Raw genomic sequence first — 21,549 nt, forward strand, 5'->3', positions numbered from 1 at the left:
CCGGCAGGTTTATTTTGCCCTCTTTCTGTCTTCATTTCTTCCTTTGTACAACAGGAGTAACAATGTCCACCTCATAGAATTGTTGTGCAGATTAAGAGGGAGAGTGCTCCCTAGATCTTCCTCCCCTCCCCCCCCCCCCCGGCTTCTCAGGTGGTGAAGTCACTCGGATTAAATATTCATCCTAATAACCCAACCAGTCTTATTATTCACTTTCTATGACCATAGCCTGGTTATTCAATAATTTAAGATGCTGATATGAAACTGTATAGCTTTTTCTACCATTCACTTACATAAGACACTATGTGTAAAACAAAGCAATAAATATTTCTTTATTGGTCTAAATATACAGAATCTTAACTGTTACCTTAAACATTTGTAAATTTTAATAAATTTCTCCTAAATATATTTTAAAATTAAAAATATAAAATTTCTGTACCATTGTATAGGAGGACAGGTGATTTCATTGAGATAGGCATCAAAACAATGCAGTATGCATTGAACAGTTAATGATTAAGTTTATTTATACTATGGGGTTTCCATATGCTGTCAACCATACCTTAGAGTACTGTGGTTTCCCATTTTCATAGTGAATCTCCACATAATCAGAGGACAGCAAATCACTACAAAGGAAAGAAAACAGAGTGATTTCAGCATCTAAGATACTAGGAGGTTTAAAAATCATCAGCTCAATAAACGAATGTGAGAGATATGTGCACCACAAATAGCTACAGTCCAAAGTACAAAAAAGGTTATAATCAAGTTTCAGATGTTATCCAGCAACAACCCATTCCTCAGTCTGTTCAAAAACACAAGATATAGATAACTTAAGGGCAAATTTCTTTTTTACACGCTATTCACCATTTGATAGTATGTCAATTAACATGGAACAAACAAAAAAGTCAGGTTAGCAAGAGACAGGCCCTGTAAAATCGCACTATAATAATCTAAATAATTAGACTCTCATAAAACATAATCACTGAGAAAGAGTACAGAAAAAAGGCCAGCTCCCTCTCACAACTATTCAGCTCGGCTGTTGTACCACAAACTAGCCACAGGCAACATGGAAACAAAAGAATGCTGCTATGTTCCAATAAAATTTCTTTTTTGGCCACTGAAATTTGAATTTCCCATAATTTTCACATATCACAAACTGTTATTCTTCCTTATTTGTATTCAGTTATTTAAAAATGTAAAAAAAAACACTCTTAGCTCAAGAACTGTACAAAAACAGGTGTGGCTGGATTTGGCCCAAGGACCATAACTTGCCAACTACTGAAATAAAATAAGTATATAGGTTTTGATGTCAGACAGCACGTGCTGTGCTTAGCCCAGAACTCAGCACGGAGCCCATGCTCAGTGATGGCGCTGAGGCTGTCATTCTTGATTTTAACTCAACTTCTTCACCCACATTTCTCCCTATAGAACGTGGGACACACAGAATATGAGCATCGAAAAGAACACAGGACTGTTTTAGGGTATTTGGATTCCCATTTGAACTCTGCCCCTAAAAATAATAACAAGTGATGACTCACATTTACTGAACACTGGCTGTAAGGGTATTAACTCGTATAATCAGAAGGGTAACTGAAGGACAACAGTAGGTTCTAGCATGAGCCAGATGTGTGCCCTAAATTTAGGCTCCATTTCCTCTTCGGCAAAAGGAAGGGTTGGAGCAGATGATTCCTCAAGTCCCTTCCTGCTCTGACAGTCTGCTTTCTATAATTCTACCTAATTGTAGGTTTTCTTGTTGGGAACTCTTGACTACTTCCTTAACTGACACCTGAGAGGACTCAATGATTTTTGCATCCCTTTGAGAGCTGCACCTGAAGAGGCTCTACAATGAGCCAAAGAGGAGGGCCGGGGGAGGCCCGGAGCCAGTCAGCAGAGAGCCTGGGAGTGGCATGTGCAGGTGCATGGTCTCCTGGATGAGCTGAAGGACAACCTTTACAACATAGAAAAAGAGCACATGTCTGTGCCTTGGGCAGGCGTTTATCATGAAATTAATAATCAAATGCGCATCTCCTGATGATTCTACATTCGAAACTAAATTATGGTACATACTCATTCTCTTTTAAAAATCTAAATAATAGTAAAGAATAACAACAATTCTTAACTCTATATCCTTGAGAATACCTCGCAGGTGCAGAAACTTCTTTCATATTCGAGTTAATACCCTTACAGTCCTTAGAACAGTGCCCGGGACACAGCAAGTGTCCAGTAAATGCTCAGTTAGTGAAGTTAGCTACCAGCTCTGTGAATACAGGTAAACAGGGCCGCCGATAATAACGTTTCTCTGAGGAACGCTTCCATAACACCAAGAGAAAGAGAGTTTTCACTACCTGCATTCTAATTACCTCTCTCTACAGGTAATTCATTATTTTCAAAATTCTCAACCACACAATCATTGGAGCATGTCTAAGAGTTGCAAATATAAGTTATTTTAGACTACTACTTTTGCTTGTAATTACAAAGACAGATAGTTTTCTAACCATTAATCGCCAGATCTGGTAAAGGTCATTTCAATTATGCTATTTCTCCTTTCTGAAGGGTCTCTCCTCACCCCATCCCTCAATTTACATAGCCATTTCTAAAATCAACTGCATTTAGGAATACCAAAGGAGAAAAATAGCTCCTTTTCTAGGAGCCTGTGACAGACACTGAGAGACATAAAATAATACCGTATTCTCTGCATTGCATCACCACGTTACTCCACTTTTCCACCTCCTATAAACAGCACACATTGGTTCCGTCCTTCCCGCCTGGCTGGCCACAGCAATCCCTCCCTTAAAACTGTTCCTTTCCCTCATGGCAGCGTCCCTAGCACTCCCATGATGCCTAGCGCAGAGTAAGCCTAGTCAACATTTGCTGTGTAAGCAAACACCTACCAGCATCTACTAGACGCCAGGCCCACACCCTGAAGGATGAATGACTTCTAGTGTTTTGGAAAATAACTTGAATCCCTTACTTTAAAGAAAGAACCATATGTTTTCTTCCAGGGAACCCTGTCATGAAAGGTTGTAAGTGGGATAATCAAGCACATTGTTCAGAGTGAGACAGCACAGATAACAGGGCCTGGGGCTTTAAAGAAGACTGCTAGGAGAGACATACCCTGGACCACAAGGAAGCTATCTGTTCTACATGAGTGAAAGATCATTTACTTCCCTGTAAAAAATAGTCCAACTACCAGTCTCCAGAAGTTCCCATTCTGAAGTGAACTGTTGAGCCCTCAGGCTGTATCTCTGATTTGGACATGAAGTGGATCGCTGGTAGCAGAACAAGCTGTTCTGAAGGGACCTAGAGGCCTACAGGGCATTCCTTCACCAGCAGAGCTAGGGAAAAATCTAGAAGAAGAAGAGCAAGCTCCAAGGCTTAATAACTGGGTGGCCATATAATTTATCATCCAAATCATGCCATTTACGGGAGGAAAAAGAGGCACAGTAATAATTATGCCAGGACAACAGGCATAAGTCAGGAAGGACCATCCCGGGGAAAGTGGGACGCACGGTTACCCTCCATAAAGCTCAAATTTAAGGTACACATATCAAGTTTTACATGGAAGATGAGGCTAGTCCATGGGTAAAGAATACCCCAAAGCTGGGATGCTACTAAAGAAGCAGTCTGTATGTCTCCATTACCAGTCGTTTTTGGGTTCTGTGGTTGTTTAAGAAAACCTTTAGTAAGCACCTTAGGTTCTGTCTCAGCGCACAACATCAGGATGTAGACACTGGGAGAGGAGTCAGGAGTCTAAGGTTGGAAGTTAGGAAGCTCTGAGTTCACAATCACTCTAATGCCCTGGTCTTCTCAGGTCTACCCAGCCATTCTCCCTGCCACACAATGCCTCTGTCCCCTCTGTCCTTAAGTAAACAGTGGCACAAATAATCCTAATTCAATTCTCAATGGTAAAACACACAAATTAGTTTCCATATGTGTTCAAACTGGAATAGGAACAGAAGTCAATATTTAAGTGAACAAAAAATGAAAAATTATGTGGAGAGAGAAAGGAGTGCCACTAATACCCATTTTCATAATTCATTCATGCAATTATCTTTTGTTTGACAGTGTTTAACTTCCCAACATTGGGAACCCCAATGGTCCCAAATGGTCCTTAACAGATTCACCCAAGACATCTCTCGCCACCCTCCCCACCAGGCCTTGCATCCATTCATTGAATAACAACAAAAGCTGGTCACTGTGGATGCCCTCAACTTCATGGAGCATCAAGCATAGCAGGAGTGTACAATGAATCACCATGCCTGCTCCCTCTTTACACTGCAAGCTTCTCTTTTTTCCTTTATTGACACAAATATTTTTAATTTATTAAATATTCTCTATATGTTGTAATAGAGACACAGAATTTAAACTCAGTACATTCATACAAGCCTAAGAAGCCTGTAACCTGAGGATGATCCTTCTGCCTTTACATTGCTTCCCTTTGGAAAACAATAGACAAAAAGGAAAATGATTTTCAATCACAACTTTTCTCAAGTGTTAAAAAAAAGTTAGGCTCATCCCACCTAAAAACGTTTTTATACCAAAAGTTGTTTCAACTAGAAAATATATACTCTTTTGGATGTAAACAATACAGTAAGACTTTAAGCTGTGTTAAAATATTGTAGACATGGAGAAGTTGAGATTGAAGAGTATGGAAATGCTGTGTTAAGTGGGTGCAAGTACTTACAGGTTGAATTGAGGCTTTGTGTTAGATCAATCAGAGAAGGCTTGCTAGGCGAGGGCTGGGGGATGCGGGCATGCGTCTTAGGAGGCGGAGACCACTCCTAGCACAAGCAGGATGTAGGGGTGTAAACTTCTTTAAGAGTCACAATGGGAGTTTCCTTAGTTCCTAAACCACCTAAGAGGTTGCAGCTAAATTTTAATGTGTAGGCAAGCACTCCTGCATCTCATAGGTGGTCGACCCATGTCCCATAGCACAGTTAAGAATGCTCCAGTATAATAAGAACAGGAAATGTAGGGAGGCTGCAAATTAACAGATAGGGAAATAGAGAAAGGAGAAGGTAGGATGGACATAAGGGATAAACTGAAGGTGATATAAAAAATGAGCATCCCCACTCAAGCTGGTTTGATTAAGCAATAAGAAGATCCTTTCTGATACAGAGAACAGGCTGACAGCTGTCAGAGAGGAGGAGATTGTGGGCTGGGTGAAAAAGGTGAAGGGATTAAGCAAAAATAAAAACCCTCATAGACAGACAACAGTATGGTGCTTACCAGACGGAAAGAGGAGCAGGGGAGGCAGGAGACAGTAAGGGGAATAAATGGTGAGAGAAGGAGACTTGACTTGGAGTGGGGAACACACAATACAATATGCAGATGATATCATTGTACACCTGAAACTTATATAATTTTATTAACCAATATCATCCCAATAAAGTCAATAAATAAACAAACAAGCAAATAAGTAAATATGCACTCCCTTCAGAGAAACTGGCATCAATAGAAACACCTTTAATTAAATAAAACTGAAAGATGTTTAATTTCTCCTCTCCAACTTTTAAACCAGACCATATGAAGTGGCTGACACATCCCTAGTGTGGCTGCCAGTGCCTCTGCAAACATACCAGTCATTCTGAAATTCCTCTATGATAGAATCGTAGTTACTCTCACATATGTGTTTTTATCCCCATATGTCATGAAACAAAAAAAAAAATATTAAACACAAAGAAAACTGCATCCAAATAAAGATGGCCTATCTTTTGAACACAGCCACACATAACTGAAATGCTTTGATGCGCAACTTTCAAATAATGAATATTATAGTGTGTCAAATAGTGCTAATCCAGGTTATTTTCTGATCTGCCCAAAAATTATTAAACCAGGCATCACACATAGTAAAATTGGAGGGAATGGATATGGATCCATTATTACCAACCTTGCCTTCTGGTAACCTGTCCATAAGAAATAACTCTCCTCCAGATCCAGTTCTTGCCACATCCTAAAACAAGAACTCCCTACTTCTTTCATTTTTTGTATATATAGAAAAACTACACATTTTTAATGCAGTATCTGTTCTTCCCAGGTATGCATGAAATGGTTAAAAGAATATAAAGGAAATCAATGGGGAATTATCAGAAATAATAAGAGTTAAGGAAGGTGGCCAGTAATAAGATAAATATGCAAAAATAAAATACATTTCTATGTGCACCAGCAAAACAACCTTGAAACAATCTGGGGGAAAGTTTCTGCTAACAGTGACAAAAATGGCAACAAATTTTATATGTTTATGATGTATGTGAATATTTATTATGTATAGATATACATATACTCTAAAATTTTAGTGTAATCCCAAACAAAATCTCAGAAAGTTTTAAACTAGACAAAATTATTCTAAAGTTCATGTTAAAGAAGAAGTGTTTATAACTACTCAAACATTTTTTAAAAAGAAATAACAATAGGACCCTGTACATTACTATAGTGCAGAAAATACAGAGAGCCTTGGTCTGATGAGACTGACAACCCTAAGGGCAGAACAGAAAGTTGAGAAGAGATTCAAGTTCACATCAAAAATGTTAATGTGAAAATTATGGCATTTTCAATTGGTAGAGAAGAAAATGAATAAAGAATAAATATGTTTGCAACAAGTGGCTAAACATTTTGGGATAATTAGATCCTTACATCAAACTTTACACCAAACTAATAATATATTCATTAAAGGTATGCATGTTGAAAAGTAAAGCCATAAATTTACTATAAAGTATAACCGAATGTTAAGGAGACACTGTTTTAAGCATTACATTAAATCCAGAAATCATTTAAAAAAAAGAAGGCTATAAAAATTTCTTAAATTTTCATAAGTTAAAAAAATACTGTACATAAAACTTCAAGGCAATCTGAGACAGAACATTTACAAAACATATGAACAACAAGGAGTTGCGATCTTTAACAAAAGGGGCCAAAAACAAGCAAAAACAAACAACCCAACAAAAGTGGGCAAAGGACATGGGCAGGCAATTCACAAAATACAATGTACAAAATGCTATTCACAGAAAAAAAGAAAACAACAAATACTAAAAGTGATCAATCACATACAAACCTACAATTGTATTAGTAGTAAAAGATCTGTACATTAAAATAGCCATGAGGGACCACTTTCCCCCCTTCAGTTCAGAGGATAAAAGTGAATGACAGCAGCCAGAGCTGGCAAGAATGGAGAAAAACTGGCGCTCCACACATTACTATTGGGAGCATGAATTAATATGTCTTTCTAGAGAGCAATTTAGCAATAGCCATCAAAACCCTGAAGGCATGGTCACTCTTTAAATACGTAAGTTTTTATAATCTTGTAAACGCTACTTATATGAGTTTCCTGAGGAAATGATTAGACAAGAGCGAATACACACACACATGGCTATTCTCTGCAAATGATGTTGATGTGAGTAGGTTTATCTGTTTTCACAGACACTTGGAAAGATGGAAAAGATGTTCACAACATCATTCAATGAGACAAATGAGAAAATGTTATGATAATGTTAACTTTTTAAAAATATGTTTATGTGTTTATGTTCATATATAGAAAAACATCTACAGAAATACACACAAATATAATAGTGGGCTATTGCTTCCTGTAAAACTTTCAATGGTTTTTGTTTTCTTTTGTTTACCCATAATTCCTGAAATGTTTACAATGACTATATAGTACCTATTAAAAGAAGAAACTACTATACAAATTATGCTTTTAAAGGGAAAGGAAACAGAGCTCCATTAGGAAGGGAATGGATTCATGACTAATTTCAGGCCCAGGCAAGGAAAGGAGTCACAGACATTGAGACTCCCACCCCCAACCACACAGGGAGCAGTGACCAGTCCGGCTGCCTCTGCCCTGCAACTCAATGCAGCAACGTGCCCTGAACACCTGAGGGGGGTGGGGCAAGGACAGAAAGGGAAACAAAACAACAGTCCTTAGCTGCAAGGTGATTATAATCTCATAATTAAAATAAGGCAAGGAAGCATATCCTCTACTATCATAACAAAGCATCAGACTGCTCCAAAGGGTTAATGAATTTCTACTAAGGTGATCAGGAACTTTTCCAAAAGAAAGCAGGGTTAGGGCAAGTTCATAATAAAATATGGACTGCAAAATATAGGCAGGAAAGAGCAGGCCATATAGACAGGGACCAGGGTGTGCAAACACATGAGAGAGGAAAAGATGGCACCACATTCAAGGAGCAACTTAGACGGCCAGTTTGGCCACAGCACCCGTCACAAGGGCGATAGTGTTAGAGAGGCACATTCTGGACCAGCAGTTACACAGGTTTAGGCAAGGAGCTGGAACTCGGAAAGCAAAGGCATCCTAGGACTCAGAACTTGGAAGAGCAAGCATGGCTCTCCTCTTTGTAAGAGCTGAGAGCAAGTACTGCATTTATGTCCTCAGAAACGGCAGAGACTTGAGGGCTTGGGAAGGGCTGAACAGAGACAAGGTTCCTTTAGTGGGTCAATTAGAGCCATCTGCAAAGTAATTAATGCTAGCAGCAGGAGAGAATGGCAAGAGACCAAAGACACTAAGAAAAGGCCTCTCCACATATAAAAACTTGTAGCTTTAACCTTCCTTCACTCATTCCATTAATGGCTGAAGAGTGAATGAGAGAAAAAAAGTGAATCAGATGAGGGTTGAAGACAAGACTAAAGATTGCTTAATTTTTACTTCAGTGTTTCTACTTCTTTAAATATTGTTATTGTAAATTAGTTATGTGTCCTAAAACTTGTTATGCAAATGCTAGTATGAACTGTGCAATTTTATGCTGTTTTAATACAGAGAAAGATTTCTATAAAACAACCACAATTGTCTTGTGTGTGCTCTTTCCCTCCCTTTTTACCCTTTGGAAGAATCTAACCCTTCATTTCTACTGTGCTGCTACAATCTGAGCATGTGTGGTATCTGCTGGCTGACCTTAGACCCAAATCTTCCGCAGAGCAAGTCCCACATGAGACAAGTCTGCACAGCCCTATAAAGCAAGAGGCATTTGAAGATTGTCACCCTAGAGTTCTCTGTACTAAGCAAAAACAACACTATGCAATTATGGTATCCTTCATACATATAACACAGGGATGTTGAGAGATGATAACCACAGTCCTTCCTAAATATTAGATATGTTTAAGAAATTATCCTAATGTAGTAATTAGCAACAGTACTGCAGTAATAACAAACCAATATGGCAGATAAGAGCACAACATATCAAAAAAAGAAAAAGAGGAGGGAAAAAAAGGAGAATGTTTAAATGATTTCTTCAAGGAAGTACAAAATGATTATCATACAAAAATAACACCTTTTTTTTAAATTATCATTTAGAAAAATGATCTTCAAACTTATCCCACCTTCTGAGCCCATTTCATAGCATCAGAAAATTATTCACTGAGCCTTTGATTGTTTTTTTAAAAAGTCAAAATTCACCTAACAGCCAACTAACTTCCTAACCAAAGAGAATTTTTCATTCTTCCAAATTATGTACCATTTCAAAATAATAATAAGATAATAGACTTCTGAATATTATAGAATTTATTGGAAAAACTACCATTCATTTATAGCTTCTCTGGAAAGGGAGTTTTTTCCAACTTGTGTGCACTTTTCAGGCTCAATGTGGTTTATCAGAGCACAAACTGACCTTGTTTGTTTTGCTCACTGTAGCAGCCTCACCCATGGAAGAATGCCTGGACTACACAGGCACCCAAAGCTATCTGTTGAACAAATTAACATAAACTAATCAATAAATGGATAAACAGGAATCAAGAGATCCAACTGCTAGCCTGACTCTGACACATCGTCTTTGAGATTTTGGAGAAGTCCTTAATATTGTGGAGCAAGATTTCGTCCTTACAAAAATAGGAATGTTGGATTATACTATCTCTAAAGAAACCTCCAACTCTAAAATAGTAAATGTACATATGACTGGCTTCATCTCTTACCCTAAAAATATACCTCTGGTAAGGTGGAACTTGGGGATTGTTAAAGCACACCTCTTATCCATTTGGCTCATGCTTTGTAAAATAACCAACTGTCGTGTATTGGACCAGGATACTGGGACTTCCAAAATGGTGCTGAAAGAACAGTTCCATCTGTGCTCCGTATATACTGGAAAGAGCTGCTTATAAGTTTTTTCTAATCCTACATATATCTCTGTACCTCAACCAAAAAAGAACATCTCAGTTTCTAGGATGTAAAGTGATAAACTCTTTCTCCACATGTGATTAATGATGAACAAAAATGTCTGTCATAGAAACTAACCTGAGAGGTCTGCTAAAGCCACATTTGTGTTAACACTAACCTATTCAAGGGGTGTGCTGAAAATCAGACAACACACTTACAAAACCACTTGATTGTAACTAAAAACAGATCAAAAACTTAAACCACACTAACATGATTTATCATAAAAATGCTAAAAGGTTAACAGAAAAATAAGTACTTAAGTAGTTTATGGTAAACAGATTTTCATGATATTTGATGTCACTTTGAAAAACACGTATAAAATAGTGATTATAGGTGTTTAATTTAATCTAGTCTAGTCTAATTATACAATCTGGACATTTTGTGTAATACAACAACTGAATTTTTATCTTTTAAAAGCTAATCAGATCATTAGGTTTTTGCACTTGATTTTCTAAATGTATTTTAGAAGTCACTTAAAATAATTTATAGGCAGATACTTTCCTTCTATTTTAACTTATATAATGTGCCAGTGATAAAATCAAATCAGTGACGGTCGAAAAAAGCAGAAAAACAGATCTATAAATCAGAGTTTTAAGATAATTTCTATAAATGGGCTTTTCCTCCAGCCAGACCACTTTCATTAAATTGTTTCAAAATTTTGAGTCCATGTAGACAATCTTATCCATTCACCACTAAAATGCCTCTCAGCACTTGGACCAAAAGCAAAACTTTTATAAGATTCTAGAAGCAGCCAAATCCCAGGGAGACTGACACAGAAAAAAGGAGTAACTATTCTATTAAGGTCCTTTCGGAGAAACTATTTTTAGTTTAATCTTAAAATCAGACATTTTTAGAACCCTAGTGGAAAGGCTAAGAACTATATGTGATCCATACTTGTAAATTCACTGAGTATCATTAGTAAGTTCCAGGATCATCAGTGGGTATGATTGGAGGCAATGGGGAAAGAAAATGACCCTTCATGTGTGAAGTAATTCATATCCAAGAAAGCCATACATATCCAAGTTGGTAACTTGCAACAAGGGTAGAAGATGAAGTGGACTACGTTCAGAGAAAAATCCAGAACCTAGTAATCTGGTAGAGTCAAAACTCTAGGTCAAGAGAATTAGCAGGAATTGAAATACATATGGAAGCTAGAGATCATAATAGCATGTGAACATCAGATAAGCAAATGAGATTCTGCAAACTAACATCCCTTAGAAAGGGCAGGTACTACAATGTTGTATTCATAGTTCTCAGTATTGTTGCCCACACAGGAGGGGCACATTCTAATAAAGTTTTGTCGATGATGAATCAACAATCCAGGAAACTCAGAAGAAACAAAAGACAGGACACAATGGCACATCACACTGCAATCCAGTGAATCCATAGGAAGCTGAGGCTCCTACTAGTAGAGCTTGGCTGCTAGGTGAGTAAGGTGGGGCCTGAGAGAGGACATAGCATAGGCAGGAAGAAAACTTTCACAGACTACTTTCTGTCTCTGTCCTATAGATAAGCATCCCATGAAGTCAAAAGCCAATCCCAAAAAGTCGGCCGGTGAACAGTGGGAATGTATGGCTGAAAGAAGAATGAAGGATGAAGGATGAAGATTACTCTAAGGGCAGGCCTCATTACAATTTGAATGCCTGTCTAGAACTTTAGGAAAGAAGTGTGTGTGTGTGTGTAATTTCTTAAGGGACTACCTATAACAAACAGGAAGACATGGAAATGCTGCTCGTATGTGTCCTCAAAAACCGGGAATCAATGAGGCAAAGAGAAATTGTGTGTTCTCAAAGTGGCAGACCAAAACAGGACATTTCTAATTGTTCCTTACAACATCGACAAAGGTAGATTGGGTAACAGTGCACTGAATGCTTTCATTATACATGTTGGAAAACTTTCATTTTACCCTAATTCTGATTTCAGTAAGACAGCATGAACAGCTGAACCCTTTTAAGGACTGTTCATTTTTCTTACAATCCTAAACAAATTTCTCTTCTATAGAATGCAAGGACTAAACATGCTTCCATATCTTTGTTTTCCTCTGCAAATTCTGTTATTATTTGGTATTACTAGTTTTCTTTTTTTTTTTATTTTTTTTTTTGAAGAAAATCCTCAATCTCCTACACAAGGTTTAGGGTGAGCAGTTACCTGGGTGGGGGTAGAGGTGAAGGAAACCCGTCTGTGGCGGACACAGGGAGAGCTCCCAAGACACCAGTAATGTTCTACTTCTCACGTTGAATGGTGGGTATATATGAACATCCATTTATTATTCTTTAAACTGCAAAGATATATTTTCACTCCTTTATGTGTGCATTTCATAATTTTAATATAGGAAAAGGAATCCAAAATATCTGTAAGTGATAGAAACAGAGGAGCCCAGTGCAACTCTGACATTAAAAATTTTGAGACAAAGTAAGCCAGAAATGGACTGAGGAAAAGGCATCTGGAATGCGAAAGCTATCCCTGCTAACCAGAGGGGAAATCTCCGAAGGGTACGTGGGAGGCGAAAGGCACAGAGAGAACAAAAGGCGAAGAACTTTCTCCTCCTCTAAAAATAGCAGGCTTATTATGCTATTTTTAGACTACAGTGTTCATGCAGGAGTCCATTTCTATTAAAAGAATAAAACTTAGAAAGGGAAAAGTTCTTGGAAGATACCAAAGTATGAAAAAGAGAAGTACGGAAATGTAACAAAATGTAATCGACCTGACAGGATCTGAACTATATGTGACTTTCTTATCAAAATATTTAACTCTCAAACTAGAGAGCTAACGGAACAAAAGATTAAAGGGGTGAGACAAACAAAATCCTTCCACGCACTGACTTGCCGAGGAATTCTGTTAAAATGGGGAAGAGCGTGGGTGGCGCAAGGTTACCTAACCCGCTCAGAGAGCAGGGCTGCGGCAAGGGATACCGCGCCACGCCCTTCACCGGGAGAAAGCTACAGGGCTTCAATTTAATTACTTTAAAGAAGTCCTGGTTTTCAATATCCAAAACTGCCATGGCTGGAAAATATCCATCTCAGTTGTTTTGATCATCACTTACAAACATTGATGGATGCACAAGTGCACACAAATGTCTTCTCTGTCTCACTCTCACATTCTCCCACTGTGTAAAAGACTTATGTGCACACAGGCAGGTGGAATTCAGGGGTGGCACCCCCAACAGAGGATTTCAGGACAAGTAAGAGCTGTGTCACTAGTATACTAAGGGGTACTTGTGGTATACAACACAAGCCACTTCCAGACGTTTTATATGCTGAACAATATAAAACCTTTTTCAGAGTTCCTATTTTTTCTTCAAAGACAATGTATTATATTGTCAGATATTTAGAACATCCAATACTCCTGAAAAAGATTGTTCGAGGAATGTTTTCACATGCATGCTCAGAGCATCAGATCCATATTATAAATTGCTCTATTGTTATATACAATTTTTAAAATCCTGCGGCTGTGTAATGGCCCTTAGTGGCCTGTTTGGATGTCTAATAATACCTAAACCCAGAGGATAATTTTGAGGTGACTAATAATTTAAATATCCACACTAAACTGCAATCCGAAGTCAGAAAGCACTGAGTGAAGAAACAGCACAATCAGGCTTTTTTTTCTGTTTTTTCTGTGTCTCATACCCGATCATTTTTATAATTCTTAACTAGAAATGAATTTGTTAGTTTATCCTTTTAAAAAACATTAAACAGGTTGTTTTAAAAATTGAAAGATAATTCTAATTTTTTATCCCATAAACTCAGAAAACAAGCATGTGGATATTAGTTCTCTTTAGCTCTTTTACCTAGATTTTAGGCACTGCAGCATTCCCTACAGTTGCCTAAACTTCACCACAAGCGTCACTGAAAGAATGATTTAAAAACCCTAAATCCCTGTCATCTCTACCTACTACTGGATAACTCAGTGAAGGATCTTAGTTACGAGACCCTCATTATTACCAAGTCATCCCTTTCATAAGTCCAAGGCCCCTGCCACTAAAGCATACCTAAGAGCAATAATGCATAATGGTCAAAACATTTTGCAAAGACTGGTAATATCTCCCTCCCTTTCATTTTCCACCTTTGACTACCACTAAGTTTGTTCAGGTTCAGATGATAAACTCCTCATAAATAACAACAGAAGGACAAAAATTAGATTAATAAACAAAACTCCTACACGTTCCCTATGAAAAGGAATGGTCCTAACGTCAAGCTACTAAAAACTACGAAGCTGAATACTGGGAAATCGGAGCAAACGCGTCTCTCCCCAGAATTTGAACAGGGCAGAGGACCTCTCCAAGGTGAGGTGAAGGAGAGGAAGGAGGAAGGTGAAAGTCTCAACACCTGCTCACCACACAGGGCCCAAAGGAAGCTCAGCAGTCATTTCCACGGACCCCTTCACGACCCCGTTGAGAGATGGGTCCCTCCAGAGGAGAGTTACAGACCAGCGAGGAATAATGAAAACAGCAAACCCAAACGAGCTGTGGGGCCCTCGCTCACCCCTCCCGCCCAGGTGCCATGCCCTCTTCTCCCCACACTGTGCTTTGGCAAACAACGAGCCCCAGCCACGGAGCCATCATAACTAAAAAGAAATGAACAGGGGACTTGAGCATAGACGCTGAGGAAGGAAAGAAGGAAGCACCGAAGCCGGGGAGATGAAGGATATATATATATCACATCACAAGGAACAGAGGAAATGTTCACATAAATACTTCTGGATGGCCTTAAAAAATTTATAGAAATGACCTCTTTTTTAAAAGGAGTTCAAAGAAGTACCATAATAGAACAGAATAAGATGAAAAGGAAGCTGGCAGAGCTCCCAAGAAAAAATGAAAAAATAAACATTATAAGAATGCAAATGCATTTGGAAACATAAAATGAAAAAAAAGGAATCAATGACAAAGTGACACAGATGATACAGAGGACAGTATATGCAAATTGTTGATATTTCTGAAGAACAGAAAAGATACATGGAAAAGAAAAAGAGGCATAAATAGAACATGCATTTCCTAAAATCAAAGAAAAGTTTAAATTTGCAGCTCAAAGACAAACCATGTTCCTGGAAAACTTTATAAAGCACCATTAGCACTAAATAGGCTATTAATCCTGGGGAAGTTATTGATAAGGAAAAATCATATAATCATGTAAGGCAGAAAAATGAAAGCTCTCTAAAAGAGAAAACTAGGTTGCCTCAGACTCATTCACAGCAGTTCTCAAAGCCCAGAGACGGCGAGCCATCCCCATAAAGTCCTGGGCAAAGCATGACGCAACAGTTTCACATCCAGCCAACTATATACTCTTCGGCTGTAAGAGTAATAAACACACCTTTGAAACATTCATGAATTAAGAGAATACAGTACCCTAAAATCTATCCTGAACAATACACTTTTCAATTAATTCCAGTCAAGCAAAATACAAATAACCCAGGAAGAACGAAGAGACCGTGGTACAAGGACTAAAGGAGAGTGCTAAATCCCTTAAGTAAACAACTAATATTCATTGTAAGATTTGTGCTTACTGAACAAAATGCAAATGTTATAAACCTTCACATTGTATAAAGAGTATTGTAACACAGGTGAGGAAGAAGGTGAAAGAGGTATAAGCATGCTAATTTTTCTTCACTCCAATATACCTTAATTATTCCAAACAATGTTCTTCACAACTTTATTGGAATTTTTTTTTAGTAAGTAATATCTCATTATGAAGAAATATTCACCTGATCCTCATCAATTCCTTTAAAATTTCTCTCATTTCTTTCTTTGTTAAATTTAATGTTTGTTAAATTTAATCATTTATATTTAAAATATGATTATAGATTAGTCCTATTTTTGTAAATCATCTCCCAAACCTTCCATCTGTATGCATAGAGTTCTCTGAATTAATTTTCACAAATAATTGTAATGAACTGTAATTTTTAACTTTTTCTTTCCCCCTTTTTTTGGTATTGGCTTTAAATTTCATAATGAACACTATTATTTTTATAAAAACAAATATTTCTTTGGGAAAGTTGCTTTTGATTTATCTCTTCTGTATCAGAAGTTCAAAGATTTCTGAAAATGAAAAGGAAACTAATCAAAATAGCCACCATGAGCTGCTTCTAATATGACAGTCCAGTAACAATAGGCCGGTAGCTTCAGCACTATGGACGACATAATTTGGGATACCCATTACTTTATCATGGCAAGCTGCCATTGTAATGAAATCCTGCTTTTGGATGGAAATCAGTACGACCGATCTTTACCAGTGATTTCAGAGAGAAAAGTTGAGAGAATTATCCATAGCTACTAAGGTGCTTTTGTTACAAGTCTTAGGTTGTTGCTGACTTCTCAAAAATGAGGCCAGGTCTTTATCACTCAAGCACAAAATGTCCATTTCAGCACATAGAACTAGGTAAGGGCTCAGTGCATGATAACATCTACTCTAATGAAGTAATATCTGAAAAATAGAGGGCTTTACTAAGTCCTTCCCTTTTCTAAGTATTGTTGGGGAGGGTAAAATGAACTCAGCAATTTAAAAAAAAAAAAGGAAGAAAGGCTCCCTTCCTGTCTCCTCTTCCCCATTGCTTTCATATCCCCATCTCCACTGGAAAACAGACCTAGAAGTAAAGGAAATCCAAGCAGGCTGCATGGTGCTCACCATCCTATAGATCTATCTGTTCCCAGGTTTTAAATATATGGGCTGCCATAAAGTCTACTAGGAAGAAAGGACACTCTTACAAGGCTGAAAAACACGCACTAAAAACCATGTTTACATTTTTTTATACCAGTGACACTAAACACAAGCATAAAACTATGACTTGAAAATACATGACATTGAACCGTCAGGCAAAATCTCATTAGGAACAGTAAGAAAAAAAGGGGGGAAAGGGAATGGGGGAGGTACAAGAGGGCACAGGGGAAATAAATGCTGATGAGAAGGGGCTTGATGTGGGGTGGTGAACACACAATATAATATGCAGATGATGTATTATAGAACTGTACACCTGAAACCTACATAATTTTATTAACAAATGTCACCCCCAACAAATTCAATTAAAAAAAGGAAAAAAAAAGAACAGTAAACTTTCCAATGAACCTCCTGGGAAAACTCCATTGAGCAAACGCTCTTAGGCAAGGCTCTGATTGCAACTTGTCATCTAGAATGCCATGGCTTTATCAACTGTCAAAAGCTGAACTCTACTTTCTCCTTGGGGAAAAAAAAGAGAAAAAAAAAAAAAAGGCCTGCATTTATTTCTAACTATGTCAACGCTGAAAAGAACCTCCTCTCATTGTTAGGTAAAGCGCCATCCCATAATGTTTTTGAGCCTCTAAACACCTTCTTATATTGAAAAAAAAATAAGCGATCCCACCCTCTTCCACTTATACTTATAGGTTTAGACCATCAATAATTTTAACAAATACCTACTGTTCAGTATCAAAATATAAGTACAGTTATCTAGAAAATAAAATTTTTCTGATTCCACTCAAACGATAAAAGTTAAGGAGCATAACTACACACCTGTTAAGGAGTTAGACTGTTTTGTCAGCAACAGAGAACTGAAAAATAATTTTTCCAATTGCTATAAAGCACGGGAGCCCTTATCCTTCAGAGAGTAAACATCCATGAAAACAAAAGACTGGATGTGCAATGGTAGAAGGTACGATTTCCATGAAGGTAGCCTGTTTACCTCAACATGAAAATAGAGATCTCAAGCTGTAACTGAGGAAAAGTTTCAATGAAGTAAAGGCCAGAGAGTGGGAACCTAGGAATATTACGGTGCTTGATAGCTTATACTGTTAGGAGGTAAAGTAGCTCTGGGGAAAAGACTCTTAAACTGAGATTCTCCTCTACCTAGGAAAACACCAACCACTCAGTGAACCTTCAGAACAAAGGCTTAATTCCACCACATTTCACTTTTCAGCTGAAGTCACTACTGTGTGTGTCCCCACCCTGCTCCCTCTTTATTCCCCTCTCCAGGACCAGCATATGGTAATTAATCCCTTCCCATAAGCCCTTTTTTCCGCAAGACTTGCTCAACTGTAAAAAAGAATGACCATCTAGATAAAGACTGCCTTTCATCTGGAGAGACTGGAGCAGTAAAATATAATACATGGCTTGTCCAGAGTCTTGGTAAGGAATTCCAAGGAACCTGGTGGCCTGTGAGGCATATATTAATTTAGGGGAAAGACATGATGCTGGGTTGTCAGAGAGCTCTAAATTTTACATCTAACCCTTCTTAACGTGACAGTCCATTTTATGAAATGTCAAGGTACAACTACGTTGAAGCTAGGCCTTCCCATGAATCCATGTGAATCACAGTTGCTGCAACAAGACACCCAACTCTCTCTCCAATCTGGGTGCCTTTTACACTTACAGCTAGATGGGGCTGCCTCTTTAGAGAAGCAGTGGGACTCTAGAGCCAGAATGCTGATTTAAATCCCAGAACTACCACGAACTAGAAGTGTGCTCTTAACGTGCAAGACCTGACTTCTCTGTGCCTCGGTTATACCATCTCTAAAAAGTGGGCAACAATGTGCAGGGGTTGTTGCGAGGATTCAATGAGTCAGTTCACACAAAATGCACTTTGAACTATAGCACACACCAGAAGTGATTGATAAGTCAGTTATTATTGTCATTTTTTTTCCTGGATTCCAAGTCCTGCTAACTTTGAGTCAACATTTGAATCCTTTTGCTGATAATTCTGAAAGTGAAAACCAGATCTAAACCATCATTGTTAGAAGCCTTGGTTTGAAAACAAATATCACTTGTGAATTTGATAACTGGAAGGTTTGGCAGTCCCTTCCTGCTCTGCAAGCCTCTTGGCCCTACCAATGTCTGGAGAGGAAACTTTAGAGAAATCAGATTTGGTATTTAATACTTTGAAACCAACATTCTCAGTCACAGAAAACTCATCGAATTTCTGATACACTCATTCTCCTTTTTACTTACTCTTTACTACTTAAATAATCTGAAATATTTAGATACAAAGTATACAGTTTAATAATCCCAAGTACATAATCTAGAGTCATATACATAAAAGCCCAATAGGCAATATGCTCCATACTGGGAAACGAGAATGGCAAGAGCTATGGGCTGGAAGTTCTAAATTCTAGGGTCCAAGACTCAATGTGAACCAGGCCACCTTGGGCAAGAGTCTATGACTGAATTTTAAGGTCTTCATCTGTCAGTTTGGAATTAGGTGCAAACACAAAGGCTCTACAAATTACAAACCATGTATCAAATTGATAGCTACCTTTCTAAAGTTATTCTGTTATAAAGTAAAATAATACCTCTTTCTCCCCAGGCCTCAGATTCCTGAGACACTTCACAACCTGGATCATGGCCAGCATCAAGGACACAAGGCAAATCGATATTTTAAAGGCAGTACCTCTTTTACACTTGGCTAGAGAAGACCTCCTTTATTCAAGGTCACTAAATCTTGATTTACATAAAATGCTAATAATTTTGGTTATCTCTTTTTCCGACTGTAACATTAAAAAGCAACAAATTAGTAAGAGCGGGGTTGAAAGGACAGGCTCACTGATAGTAAAAATTACAGCCTACAGCAAGCAAACAGATGTGATATATATTATATAGCTGATCAACCAGGTGAAACAATAACCTTGCATATTTTCAAAAAGTTAAATTATATCTAACATATATTCTATCAAAGAAACAGGAAAATAGTTAACCCATTTTAGAGCAATTCTTTCAAAAATGACTCTTTTAAGTTTATTATATCAAGGAATAAGCTTTACTTATTTGGAAAACCCACTTAATATAGAACAGTCCATTCCCCAGCAACCTTATATAAATGAAGATCTGCAATATAAGACCTTTAAAAATAGCCCTCTATAGGTTTCAGATGGTGGGGCAAAAATAGGTCAAAATTTACATAGTTTCGGCAACTGTAAATGTGTAAGTGGAGCTGTGATAATTTCAAGTGGTTTTTAAATAGAACCTTACTATAGTTTTCAATCAAGTGCTGCCATGACTAGGAAAATAGAAAATAAAAGACTGCATAGAATCCATTTCCTTAGCCATCAGAAAGACTGAGGCCTGAATCAATTTATGGGAAGATATTTACAAAAGATTATTAATGGGAAGGAAATAGAAAGTGTACTTGGTTGAAGGAACTACACATCTGTTAAGTGCCTGTTATACATGCCAGTCTCTTTCACATACTGCATCTCGGTTAGGTCTCCCATCAATATCAGTTTACAGTTTAATCAACTGAGGCTCAGAGTAGTTCCAGGACTCACCCAAGTGGCGGAATCGGGATGCTATAAACCTGAATCATGTTTTCCACCACACCACAAGATTAATTGATTCCTTCCACAAATAATGACTCCCTCTCTACCTAGTGTCAGGCACAGGCGCCGGTGGGTCATGTAGTCCTTCGTCTCTTCCTTTTTCTCACCCGTATCTCCTCTCAGCCTCAGACAATGCCTGTTTATCTCTTCTACCATAAGAAATCATCCACATAAACTTTTCTTCCTATCCCACAGGTACCAAGCTCTCTCTTGGCCCTTGGCTCTAAAGAAATAGAAATACAATTCTGCGAAGTGAATATGCTTTTCCTTGTTAATTATGTTAACTTTTCAAATTAGCACCATGACAACATCAGACAACACAGTGCACTGGAAAAGTAAAATTCCATTTCCCTAAATATCACAGTAGCTTGACCAAATTGATGTAATCTCCAGGGAACTAATTTATACTGCTTCACCGCATAAGGTTCACTCTTATATTTCTGAAACCATTATCCAATAAACATAAGCAATTAGCTTCCCAATATACAGAGAATAACTATGCCTGCAGGAAAAATAATCACTTAGTCCATCCCACAAATGAATGGGATCTGAACACTTTACTGAGCATTGTGTTTTGCTCAAGAGTAGACTAGCACATCCTGTCCGCAGGGCAAGTCTGCAGTACTTCATCAAATTAAGTATACGCCTGTCCTATCAGCCCAGCTCTTACTAATTTGTTGCTTTTTAATGGCACAGACAAAAAAAGAAATAACCAAAATTAATAGCATTTATATAAATCAACATTTAATATTCTTGAACAGATTCGAGATCTTCTCTAGCCAAGTCTAAGAGGTGTCCTGCCTTTAAAACCATGATTTCACAGACTGTATGCACCCTTCTGCCTTGTGTCCTGGATGCTGCTCCTGAATATATGCACCAGAGAAATTCTTACATAGGTTCATGGGCGACGGGTCCACAGGTCCATTACAGCAAGGGTTGTGGGTGTAAAGAGCCAGGAGGAATCTAGATTTCTCTCCCTGGAGAAATAGAAGAGTGCTAGATACACTCCACAGGGTCCTCTCCACAGTTAGATGCAATGGGCTAGATGTAGACAGTTAAAGGCACAGATCTTTAAACATTATGTTGAGCAGAGATTTGTAGCCTAACTCTTATTACCTAAAAT

General features: G+C 37.9%; 1 protein-coding gene across 2 annotated transcripts in view; it reads right to left on the minus strand.

The window, feature by feature from the left end:
* Positions 1-21,549, minus strand: part of ADAM23 (ADAM metallopeptidase domain 23) — a 145,197-nt gene that overhangs the window by 70,639 nt on the left and 53,009 nt on the right. For both annotated transcript variants that reach the window (XM_054585762.1, XM_054585761.1), the window contains exon 4: positions 557-620. In XM_054585762.1, coding sequence (XP_054441737.1) covers positions 557-620 — 64 coding nt within the window. The remainder of the gene's footprint in view (positions 1-556; positions 621-21,549) is intronic.

Source organism: Pteronotus mesoamericanus, unplaced genomic scaffold (assembly GCF_021234165.1).
Source record: "Pteronotus mesoamericanus isolate MK-2021 breed Mesoamerican mustached bat unplaced genomic scaffold, CSHL_Meso_final contig_90, whole genome shotgun sequence".
Classification (NCBI taxonomy): domain Eukaryota; kingdom Metazoa; phylum Chordata; class Mammalia; order Chiroptera; family Mormoopidae; genus Pteronotus; species Pteronotus mesoamericanus.